The sequence below is a fragment of the Anguilla rostrata genome, chromosome 12, assembly GCF_018555375.3.
Source record: "Anguilla rostrata isolate EN2019 chromosome 12, ASM1855537v3, whole genome shotgun sequence".
In the NCBI taxonomy this organism is placed as follows: Eukaryota; Metazoa; Chordata; class Actinopteri; order Anguilliformes; family Anguillidae; genus Anguilla; species Anguilla rostrata.
In genome coordinates, this window is record NC_057944.1 from 18,973,316 (window position 1) to 18,985,649 (window position 12,334).

A 12,334-nucleotide genomic window follows, 5' to 3' on the forward strand; every position below is an offset into this window, starting at 1 on the left:
GTTTCTGGGAGGTAGAAATCCTTGGGGGCGGTTTGCGTGGCAGTCGACCTTGGAATCAGGACTGAGAGCAACAACAATAAAAACAGCCCTCTCACATACCACTAAAAGCTGCTGCTGATAATAATAATAATAATAATAATAATAATAATAATAATAATAATAATAATGCTATTATTATTATTATTATTATTATTATACAAACATAGATGTTGGTCTTTATTGTAGCTGGTTTTGTCAGCTACAACATCTGATGCATCAAACCAGAACATCTTGGTAATAAACTGAAAAGTAAAAATTTCTGGTTTAGCGATTTAAAAATATTTAAGAACTATTTGAAACAAAAACGCACACACGCGTACACACAAACACATACATGCACGCACGTGGTTATAAAACACACTGTCGGGGACCACGATGGAGATTTACCACTTTTCTCTGAAGTTGTCAGTAAAAAACGGGAAGTGTGTGTCTGGCTGATTTTATGACTTTACCCAGGTCACCAGGGACGATTCGTGTTATCTACTTATTTGCACGTTAAAACGAGGCATTATCCCCCACTCCACCTCCCTCACGCCAAAGCATCCTGTCCCCTCCACAGGCACAGGATCCTCTGTTTACATTATACACTTCCACACACAACATAGCGTGCCCGAAACGGACTCAATAAAAGCCTCAAATTCCCCTACGGCAAATTACCCTCAAACAGTGGCTGCACCTTATGAATTAGGCTTAATAGGGAACATGCTATTATAACACAAGCACACAAGGTTCGGTCTTGTCACTAAATTAATGGGAGGTGGTGATGATGATGGCTAATAACCTATTACTACTACTTCTACGACTACTACTACTGCTACTGTAATAATGAAAACAATAAAAACAACAACAGCTTCACTAATAATAATAATAATAATAATAATTTTTCAAAGCATTCACTTTTAAATTTATAAATTAATATATTGTACTCCACATTCAGTACATCCCTTGCTCGCACAATTTAACTTCTGTTCGTGGTAATTCAAGGATAATGGGGGTAAAGCGTGTGTGAGAGAGAAAGCGTGGAGGCAGGTTTTTGAAGTCTCATTGAATGCCAATCAGACAGAACTGCCTTTCTTCGCGTGCAGGCGTCGGTTTTAGCGTTGAAAAGCACGGAATGTAAAATCATCGAGGATTTTCTCTGTCCGAAACCACCCTTTATGTCGTTTTATCACGTTCCTGTCGTTTTTCTGCAAAGGCGGATAAACCGGCACGAATAAACAGTAGCCTTCGAATCAGTGGGCGGTGCAATCTGTAATAAGGACACGGTCCGCACGATTCATTGACGGGGGAAGAACAAGACACGCACAACAGATCACATCAACCCACATCTTCACAGACGGGGGTGGGTTTAGGGTAAAATTAGAACAATAATATCAGATTCGACTGCACAGAATGTCTTCTTTAATAAAATTGCTCAGTCTTACAAAGATTTGCTTCTTGTGAAACGCCCCTCGGGACTGTCTGTCCGTAATTTAAATACACGTCTGAAGCAATACAATAAATTCACAGACAAAACAGCACACGGAACGATTCCCAGGCTCAAATGATGTTCGTGTCAGGCGTGTTGTCTGCAGCAAAGTGACTCTCATTCCAGCCACACTAGTCGCAGCAGGTCAGGCAAGGGACGTCAGACTCGCACATTTACTCGCGGGCTCGTTGTGCGTTATCAGCGCTGTATCCATAGTGACAGTGAACGCTGGGCTTTCTTTGCCAAGCACGCAGAGAAGTGCAGGGATTATGTGCGATTCTTTATTAGCCTATTTTTTTGCAGGGAAGTTTCAATATGGGTAGGTGAATCATTTTAATGAAATGTATGCTGATTTTAGCTTGTGTTCTCAGGGGAAGTAGACAGTTGACTGGCTAGTAACACGTTATACTCCGACGGTTACAACATTACAAAACATAGGCTAATTTGGCTTCGCAAAAATGAACCCCATTTACGACACGACGCAGTTGTGAAATACCCTGTTTGACCACAATTTCTCCGACGTATTAAAGCGAAATACCCACAATAATGGCGTGTCGTATTTGCCAAGATGCGGCTGCGTCTGCAGGCTATGGGGAAGGGTATCTAGGCAGCTATCTGCGTGTGTTTGATATTTCATGCGGAAAGAATGCGTTTATGAGCTTGTCACTTAGCTACAAATATATATGGTTGTGATTAATACTGCTAAGGTTAATAGCCAGTATATCACATAACTAGAGTAGTCATGCAAAATACGCCTTACATTTTAGATGCTGTCAAAAACCTTGCTATATTAGGAGACCGTACGTAAGTCATCGAGTCGCGATTAATGAGGAAATTCACTGTGTTTATTACCCGGGATGTGTCGCGTTTTAGCTCGTGAGATTCTCCGCGTGCCCTTTCACTCCATTTAACACAGTGCATCTGGAAGGGCATACGTCGCGTCGCACGCAGGGTCGCACTATTTCCAGCGTCCCGAGTGCACGTGACGCTTGCTTTTCCCTCAGTCAACCTAGGTAACAACCCATAAATTCACGTTTGTTGCTCAGCTTACTCCAAATATCTTTGGATTTAATTGAACTTAATTTGCTTTCATAAAAAAACCAATTTCTGCTGCCAAAGGATATGTTCATGCTCCCTCCGGTGAGTGATGAACTATAGTATGCACATTTTCCCCAAAGGAGAACGATCAAGAGAGGCTGCAAGCATAGACGAAATGGAGAGACATACGCCTGTTTACCCCCTACCAATGGAAATCCAACAGGTAAATTGCAACTCTCCCCAACATTGCATCAGATTGTGCTGAAGAGTGTACACACTATCATTTTTACCAAACACATTTTTCAAGTTTTGGGTAGTTGATGACAGTGCTTTAGCACGAGTATAGGTATTTGTTGAGGATTGTCAGCAATGGCTCCAACAGACACCGTTTGTAGCTGAAATGCAGGAACACAGATGACAGTCTGGGATGATCCTGCCACTGCCTGAATGCGCAGCACCTGTCCTTACATCACTTCATTTTGTCTAAACAACACCAGGCCACCCCCACCCTACCCACACACTCCACAATCACAAATACCAATCAGCCTGAAAATACTGGATGTTCTGTGCTGAATGAGGTTAATGCCTGTGGCAGAAGCTGGAGTACTGTTCATTTAAAAACCATGAGCCAGTCAGATAATTAAGGTATAGTTCAGGCATTTCCTGGTTTTCATGGGCTATCTTCTAGGTGTCAGTGGATCCCCTTTCAGAGTCTCGAATTGTAAACAACATGAAGGCAGTCCATGAAACAATAAGGAGAAATATAAATCCAATTGACCTTAAATGTGTATTACAGAATTGATTTTAAAACACATTGGCTCATTTATAAAGCATTAAATGGTTCAGGGCCTAAATACATCTGTAAACTGCTTTTAAAAATACAAACTCTCTAGACCTCTCATGTAGTCTGGGTTGTAGAGTTAAAACAAAACATGGTGAAGTTGCTTTTAGTCACTGTGCTGCACACATCTGGAACAAACTTCCAAAATATCTGCGACTTGCCCCAACAAGTGCCACTTTTAAATCTAAGCTATGCACATATCTGTTTGCTATTGCTTTTAATTAAATATTGTGAAACCTGCACTGTAAATTTTATTTTTAAAGTTTTGTTTTTCTTCTAATAAACTTGCCTTGCCTTGCCTTAAATATTTTGGGATAAGTACACAAGCTCATGGTTTCTATACAGTCCAGCAGGTCATGGTTTCTGTACTGTCCAGCAGCACATGGTTTCTATAATATTCGTTTGTATGAATGCACTGATGGGAAAACCATGATGAATTATGCCTTCATAGCTAGTGCTCTAGAGCCATTCACAGGCCATTGGAATACCACCCACTTCTCTGGACAGAACACCAGAGAACACAGCTGGTTTTCAGTACTAGCAGTTGTCTGTTAACCCGATGGCCAGGGATTTGCATACTGGATAGGTTTGTGCTACTGTCGTAGATTTAATAGATTGTCTTTGATGTAAAGAACTTTAATTGGATTATTATGGTGTAGGAATTAAAACCTCAGCCACTGAAATAGATTTCAGAAGTAAGCCTTAAATTAAAAAAACTGTTTTGTTAAGTTTGACTGAGTAAAGGTGTCTGTCATGCAAATAACAGAGTGACAAAGGCCTTTTGAAGCTCCTCTTTCCCCGTGCTCCTCTTTCTCTCTGAACTCCAGCTGAACTCTGAATGACTCCTCTCTCCTCTCTCACTCCTGTCCGTGCCTCTTTTGACCAGCCAGTGGTGGCCCTCCATTTTTCATAAGAGTGTGGCAAGCATCTCCACAGAGAGGAGCAATACGATGGAGTTCCCTCTCTCCCCCATGCAAGCATGCAGAGTGGAACCAGTCTCTCTCTCTTTCTCTCTCTCTCTGTCCCTTTCTCTTTCTCTCACTCTCTCTCTCTCTTTCTGTTTCCTCTTTGCACTGCCCTGTAAATATTATATCACTTTAAATCAGGCACATTACACCTCATCTCCCTGGAGAGTAATGGTAACACGTGTTATGAATTTGGTACCAATAGCCCTCCACAATCCTTCATCCTAACCAAAGCAGCTTCCCCTCGTTTTATGCTCTCTTCAAGCTCCGTGTTTATGCCCATTGGAGCTCTCTGGAGTTAGAGTGCAGTTAACAGCTCCTGCTCTGACAGACAGGTGTGTGTTACTCCAAGCCAGGCGAAAGGTCAGCCCCTGAACGGGGGTTACTGCCGCAGCGGTCGACGGCGCACTGTTACGGACCGGGACAGGAGACGCGGCGGCGGGCTGGAGACAAGCGTCCTGCTCGCGTCGCCCGTCGCGGTCGCCCCCACCTGTCCCCACTCTTCCAGTAGGCCCAGATTCAAGGGTGACCTTCCCTGCGCCGCCGTCCCCCCGGCCCTTCCTTCAAGAGGAAGCCCGTCGCCCCCTCCCCAGAAGCCTGGTAACCCGGGGCGAGTCTGCTGTCGTGTGGTACGCGGTGCCGCGGGGTCCAGATGAGCAGAATCTCCTCGTTGCTCACGGTGCACTGAGCACCGCAGGGGGTCTTTATCTCCCTGAACGTCTACCAGGCCGGAGTCACGAAGCGCTCTCTCACACACACACTCAAAAAAACAATTTGGGTAAATTAGGAAGTGGGGGAGGAGGCAAATGAGGAACAAATCCTTTAACTTTTTAATCCCTTCTTAAAGGTTTGCGTGATCCACTGTGTCTGTGATGTGCTTTGCAGTAGACAGAGGGAGAGGAAGGCACAGAGAGTCAGAAGACCCTATTTTATTTAGGAATTTTTTTGCGTTCTAAATCCTGGGTTACACTATTAGTTGAATAAACCACAAAGTCAGTCTCAGGGATCTCATGGTAAACCTGCCAGCATCTAAAAAGCTTTAATGTGATGGAGCCCCTGCATTTTTTAACTAGGGGCTTTAACTTAAGGGGTAGGGGGCAGAGAGGGGTGCGTGTTTGTGCCAGTGACCCACTTCTGCCACACACGGATGGGCAGAGGAGGCAGCTGGCATTGGCGCTTTGTCTGTAAAGTGCTCTGTTCGTGCCCCATTGCCTGAGACGCTGGCTCTGCCAACGAGAGCAAAAAGGCTTCCTTTAAATGAATTACTACCACTCCTCCACCCTTCCTCTCAAATCTATTGCCTTTATGAGAATTGCAGTCGGGCATTCGTCTGTTTGATTTGTGCAAATTTTTGGGCTGGGTGGGGGTGAAATTAGTTCGCTATACTAAACAAGTAACCTCATCGCAGTGAAGCAAGCAGCCCTGCACTGTTTCCAGCAGTTTACGGGGCTGTTCATAGTCAACCATAAAAATGGTTGTCTTCTTCATCAGTAACACTAAGGTAGCAAAATCGTTGAGAAAGCTGACCGCTGGTCAACATGCTCTTTTGAGGGTACATGATTTGATAAGGATTGACTATAATACTCAATGCATATAGTACTGCAGTTTGGAACCCAGGACTAGGGAAGTGTTTCCTTTTAAATCTGTCTAAATATGGCCTATATTACTCCAGTAGCCAGGGAGGGCATGAGCTCCAGCTCTTTTAATACCATCTCGCAGATAGTACCAACTTTGGTACTATCTGCGAGATGGTATTAAAAGAGCTGGACAAATTGGCAGGGTGGAGTCACGCAAAGAGGCAATCTGTTCTTCACGTATTTACTTTTCCTTTCTTTTATTTTCCTGTAGTCTTCCTTCCTTGTGAAGTTTTTTTGGGTCTGAACGCTGAGCGGTTGTGTCAGGGCTCAGGGCGGGGGTCTTAGGGGTTGGCTCTGTCACGGGAGGGCAGTCCTTACTCGTGACAGCCTCTCTCCCCCCCGGGGCTGAAAGGGAGCGTGTGTATGGGGTTGGGGGGGATTTGGTTCTTCGTGCGACCGTGCGCACGGCTCCTGCAGGCTGGGGATCAGGGATGGGAAAGGAACGGGTGGGTTGGTGTGCAGTCAGGCCACGGTCGAGACACGGTCGAGCCCTCAGGTCACCCCAGGCTCATGTTGCTACTTCTTTATTTAATACACATTCACGCATACCTTCACACACTCACGCATGCTTACGTTTGCGCATGCTTGCACTCGTGTAGACACGCACACGAGCTAACTCGTAAACACACAGACACGCACATGTGCATGCTCACACATCTACACACCAACATTCACAGGCGCTTACACACAAACACACCAAGACAAACACACACACACACATAATGCAAGGACTCACAAACAGGACACGCACGCACACACACATTCACATATACACAAACATATACTTCCTGACACATTGACAAATACAAGACAGCCATTAAGCAAGAGAAAGAAGGAAGGAGAGACAGAGAGAGAAAGAGACAGAGGGTGTGTAATAAAGGGATAGGTTTATCCCCTCTGAGCATTGTTCTGTCTATTAGTCGCTTGCGTACGATTCAGTAGATTATTCCTCAGGAGAACAGGTCACACACCATATTCCCTCTTTCCCGACCCACCTCCTCGTTCCTCAAAACACTCGCTCCCTGACTTTTACCAGCCTGCCGGCCTTTGGTAGGGCTTTGCTGCCTCTCCCTCCCTCAGACATCGGCGGAGGGAAGCTGGAACCTGAAGAACAGACTGGAGCGAGTATACTCCCATCGACTAAACTGGATTCTAGCCCGTTCATTCAGTCAACAACCCTCGAAAATGCTGCACTTGAGCTAATAAAAGGAAAAGGCTGTGTGTATGTACTGTGCTCTGTAGACCATTATAAGCTGGCCAGACCAGGCATTTTGGGTTTTTGGGGCAGGAAAACACATTTCATAGTCCTAGAGGCTTCAGCGAGAATGGTTTGAGAGGCGTACTTAAGCAATTAATTTAGAGAATGCAGCTCTTGACACTGACACAGGAGGGGGTTATGAAAAACCCCCTGCTGTGGGAGGGAGACAAGTGACACAGGCCCTTATCCTCTTTAAATTCAGCTAACGATTTTACCCCAGAGTTTTCCCAAACAAGAAGCAGCTGTTCAAACCTTGGTCTCTTTCCATAATAGTCATGGCACCAAAAGCGTTCGTTGTCGCTGTGGTTGACGGCTCACTGATTGGGCGGCCCGGCGCGGCGCTTTGCAGATGGAGCGGTCGGAGACGGTGTGCCAGTACTGCGGGGTGAGCTACCTGATCCTCCACGAGATCCAGCGGCTGCAGGAGAGGCTGCGGGCCGCCGAGCGGGAGCTGGAGGCCCGGCGGGGCGCCGTGGAGAGGGAGGGGGCCCTCAGGGAGGAGCTGCAGGAGGCCGCCGCTCGCCTGGCAGAGCTCGGGGAGTCACACCTGGAGCAGGCCCAGAGGTGAGGCCCCTCCCCCTCCCCTCCCTATCTCGATTTATTTTGTAAAATGCTGAACACTGCTTTAACTCAAAAATCAATAATCTTATACGCACTGAATTTGATATGAATTATTAATGTACTGCTAGCATGAATGATGGCTAAATATTGATTTTTAGGGGAAACAAGCAGTGAAATTTTCTGATCTCAAATAGCTTGATATTGACAGCTCAGAACTACATTGACTTGTATGTATGACTGGCGGTAATGCGTAATTATATTCTTTGTTTGTAGTCTTATTCGCTTGCTTAGGCTTGGACCTCAGGGCTCTTGAGGACACCGTCTTTGCAAATACAGTCCTGTGGCAGAGCGTGTTGAATTTTAAATGTGTGTGATTGTAGAATAAAGCCATTAGAATTTGCATATAGCTTATGAAAAATATCTATATAACTATTTTATTTTCTTGTAACTTTTTGCAGTTACTTTTTAAAGCTGTTTTATTCTTTTCATTTATTCATTTGCCTGACATTCATGATCAACCCACGCTAATGTAGCGTAATACATTAAACACACATTACAGGAGCAATAAGCATACCTCTCTCTCTAGTACAGAAAGGGATAAGCAGGGATCAAGCTTAAAAACAGCTCTAAAATATAAAAATATACAATACTAAAAATAAGCCTGATACTTATCCTTAGGAAAATGTACATTGATCATAGTAAAGTAAACACAGGGCCTAAAACTTACTATAAAAGACACATTACCCATATGATCCATAACAGCACTGCGGATGTGAATCATACTGCCATACTGACGCTCCTTAATGCTGTTATTCAGCAGCTGCACTGCAGTCCATAAGTGTTGATTGAAGTCAAGGTTATTGGTTGGAACAGAAGCCAGCATACGCTGTGGTCTTTAAGGTATTGAGATTGATAGCACTGCGCTGCAGGCAGTTTTTACCCCACTGTTCCGGGCTGCTCAGTAGTTCATTGTTCCATCATCCTGCTCTCTGGCACATTAAATGGCGGTGAGCCCCAGCACCGGGTGAAGAACACTTCATGAACTCCATACTGGGATGAGCTACCATGTGCTATTGATCACTGACATATTTATACCTGCTGAATACCTTTCTCTCCTCGGTAAAACATTTTGACTGGGAGAATTAAGCGAGTCACAGATAACATATGATGACTCCATTTTGGAGTCCATTAAACCTCACTCTCCCTCCTACAGTCGTCTGATAGTGTGGGCTCTCCCCTCCTTTTTTAGTGTATTAGCTCTGTGCCACAGTATGGCTGGTCTGAAGCATCACACATCAGTGGGTATGTGCTTGGTAGACTCTCTTTTGCTGGAAAAAAGGTTTGAAGAAAATTTATAAACGATAAATATTGTACTAAGAGGAGAACCTCTTCTAAGTCTTCATCACGGCTCTTTGTGGCTTCACTGAATATCCACCCTGATGGTATCAGCTGGAAACTGTTTGCACATTGATTATTTGATTATTTAGTGTATTGCTAGCCATACATGCCTGTGTCCCTATGATGGGCATGCTGATGTGAAGAATTTTGGATGTTTTATGCAACATTTGGCACTGATGCGTTGTGCTCTTTTCCATCAGTTACTCTGAGAGGATGATGTAGATGCTGCTCTGTGATTGTGCATGAATTTGCACATTTGCTCTGCGCCGCGCTTGAAGTAGTTGCCAAATGGCTGACTTGGTGTTTTACTGGAGACGTTTTAAATGGCACTGACTGAAAGACACCCTACATTAGAACGCGGACATGTTGATGTGGAGGCAAAGGGTCTGCACAGCATTGTGTTCCTTGGGAAAAAGACTGACTGCATCAAGGAGTAATGAATAATGAATATCAGCGATGGTGGCCATTGATGGACAGTTTGGGAATATTTGCATGTTGCAGGTGTTCAGCTCTATCCAGCTGTCTGGAAAATGCGACGGGGGTTTTTGTTTCGCGCACTGAGTTTCCCAGCAAAGGCATGGATCGCCCTGCTGAAAGACAGCTGTTTTTTTTTCAATCTAAATGTGCTCGCATGTGACGTCACCCGCCATTCTGCAGAGTCTCAGCGAATAGAAATGAAAACAATTAAAAGGTGAATTACCACAGGCTGTTCACTCTTCAGTGTGGGAAACAATGGGGCTGTGTGCTGTGCTGTCTGACAGTACGTGCTGAGTGATTTGTTTTCAAAATTCCTCACCGCCGTCCCTCTCCCCGTTCCCTGTGATGCACCCACACAGAGGCGTGCGTGTCAGGGAAGGGGAAGGCCGGGTAGTGGGCTGGGTCAATGCCTGGCCGACGCCCGGCAACCCGTTGGACCCAAACTCTTTGATTCCAGAGGTCAGTGCAGGGGCTTTGGCAATGGCTGCTTCAGAGCTTAGAGCACAGCTTCTGTTTGGTGTTTTTATTAGCTGCGACCGGCAGCTCTATAGCTCTGTCTGTCGGTCGGTTGGTTGGTTGGTTGGTTGGTTGGTCCACAAAAAGTGTCCCACCCCATAGCGGCCACAATTTTCTCCCCAGGAGGCTGAAATTTTGCATGGACGTTGGTCATGACCGAAGGTAGAGCTGAGTAACTTTCAAGGCCGATTGACTAAGAGGGACGCACAACTTATGAATGGATTCACAGATTTGCACAAGATTTTGTGAAAAGGTTGGTCATGAGCCAAAGAAGAGGTCACGTGTTTGTGTGAGGGTGTGTGCGTGGACACATGGATTCGCCCTTGTTTTGCTGCACACGGCCACATGCCGAACAGAGCTTCCCTCTTCAGTTTGGGGCGACATAGCTCAGGAGGTAAGAGCGGTTGTCTGGCAGTTGGAGGGTTCGATCCCCCGCCCTGGGAGTGTTGAAGTTACCCATAATTGCTCCCAACAAGCTGATTGGCGCCTTGCATGGCAGCCTTTCGCTGTTGGCGTGTGAGTGTGTGTGTGAATGGGTGAATGAGAGGCATCAATTGTAAAGCGCTTTGGATATATAAGTATATAGATAAAAGCGCTATATAAATGCAGTCCATTTACCATTCAGTGTTTCTGAGCACAATGCTCAGCATCCTGAGCAGAAACGTGACCGAGGCTGGAGGAACAGCAGGGTGGAAAATGATTTACTGCGTGAGGAGCGCGTGTGTCTGACAGCCCTCTGTCTGAATTTGTGAGCGTGCGCATTTGTCCGTTCTGTGTGTGTGAGTCAGTGTGTCTGTGAGTGTATGAGTGTGGCTTTGTGTGTGTGTGTGTAGCACAGTGGGTAAGGAACTGGGCTTGTAACTGAAAGGTCTAGGTTCGATTCCTGGGTAGGACACTGCCATTGTACCCTTGAGCAAGGTGCTTAACCCGAATTGCTTCAGTATATATCCAGCTGTATAAATGGATGCAATATAAAATGCTATGTAAAAGTTGTGTAAGTCGCTCTGGATAAGAGCATCTGCTAAATGCCTGTAATGTAAATGTAATGTAATGTGTGTGCGTGCATGTGCGTGTACGTGCATTTGTGTGTGTCTGTCTCTGAACATACATTGTGAGTGTGTGTGTCTGTCAGGACTGTCTGCTTATGAGTATGTGACTTAGTGTGTGTGTGTCTGTCAATACTGTGTATGTGAGTTTATTTGGGCGAGTCCTTTTGCATACATGACAGTCTGCATACCCGCCCGTGTTCATAAGATTGGGGGACTAGTGTGAGAATGCAAGGTTTTTGACTGCTGAACTGTGAGTCAGTTTTAGAGCGTATATACGCACGCTTTCTACGGTAGTGACGCAAATGTGCTGGATAATTATAAGTTTAAAAATCTCAATCAAATATAAACCTCTGATTTTTAATGTTTAAAATGCCTGTAATTGCAGCTCTCGTAATAGCACGCCTACCATTTCTAATAATAGCATCCAATGGGGTATATAATCCTACCAAAAAATGAACAAGATGGTAATTACTCTTTCAGATGAGTCCCTCAAAATTAATTTATTTTGACAGCAGTGTCTGAAGGGACATGTTTGTGTGCAGTCAAGTGATGAATTGTGGGCTGTATACAGGTCTGGTTTAAGAAAAATAACAACAGCAAAAGGAAAAAAAACACTGCAGCATCAACAAAACTTTCTGAGCAAGTGTAGAGTCTCTACTTCTGCAGAAGTTGCCGTCATGGAGTGGAGGTTTGAATAAAGAAGAGGACTCGGCCCCAGTCTGTTGTTTTCCAACCGTCAGATGAACTTTTGCATTTGAGTGATTTGACTCAGAGGTAAAGATAACTAAAGGGAGTGAGAGAAACAGAGACCAGAAGAGAGAGGGCGTGTGTTTGTGCGTGTGTGTGAACTGGTAGAGCAGGAAGCTGATGGTTATTGAGGTACCCTGGTGGTTTCTCATATCCGCATCATCAGCACACAGCGCTGGGAAAATCTGCTGCTTAGCACTGAGGCACATAGCACCAGCCTCACCACCTGCAAATGAGTGGATGTGTGTGTGTGTGTGTGTTTATTTCTGTTTTTGTACAGGTGGGTATGTGTGTATGTATTTGTGTGTGCGTGTGTGTGTGTGCATGCGCGTGCGTGCAA

The 12,334-nt window shown here is 45.0% G+C and overlaps 1 protein-coding gene across 4 annotated transcripts in view; it reads left to right on the forward strand.

The window, feature by feature from the left end:
* lekr1 (leucine, glutamate and lysine rich 1) overlaps positions 1-12,334 on the forward strand; it is a 29,175-nt gene that overhangs the window by 690 nt on the left and 16,151 nt on the right. The window contains exons 1-3 of one of the 4 annotated variants that reach the window (XM_064303197.1): positions 1,591-1,826; positions 2,689-2,768; positions 7,596-7,810. In XM_064303197.1, the coding sequence (XP_064159267.1) occupies positions 1,823-1,826; positions 2,689-2,768; positions 7,596-7,810 (299 nt within the window). In that variant the 5' untranslated portion in view covers positions 1,591-1,822. The other 3 variants (XM_064303196.1, XM_064303198.1, XM_064303195.1) reach the window with 3 other exon arrangements.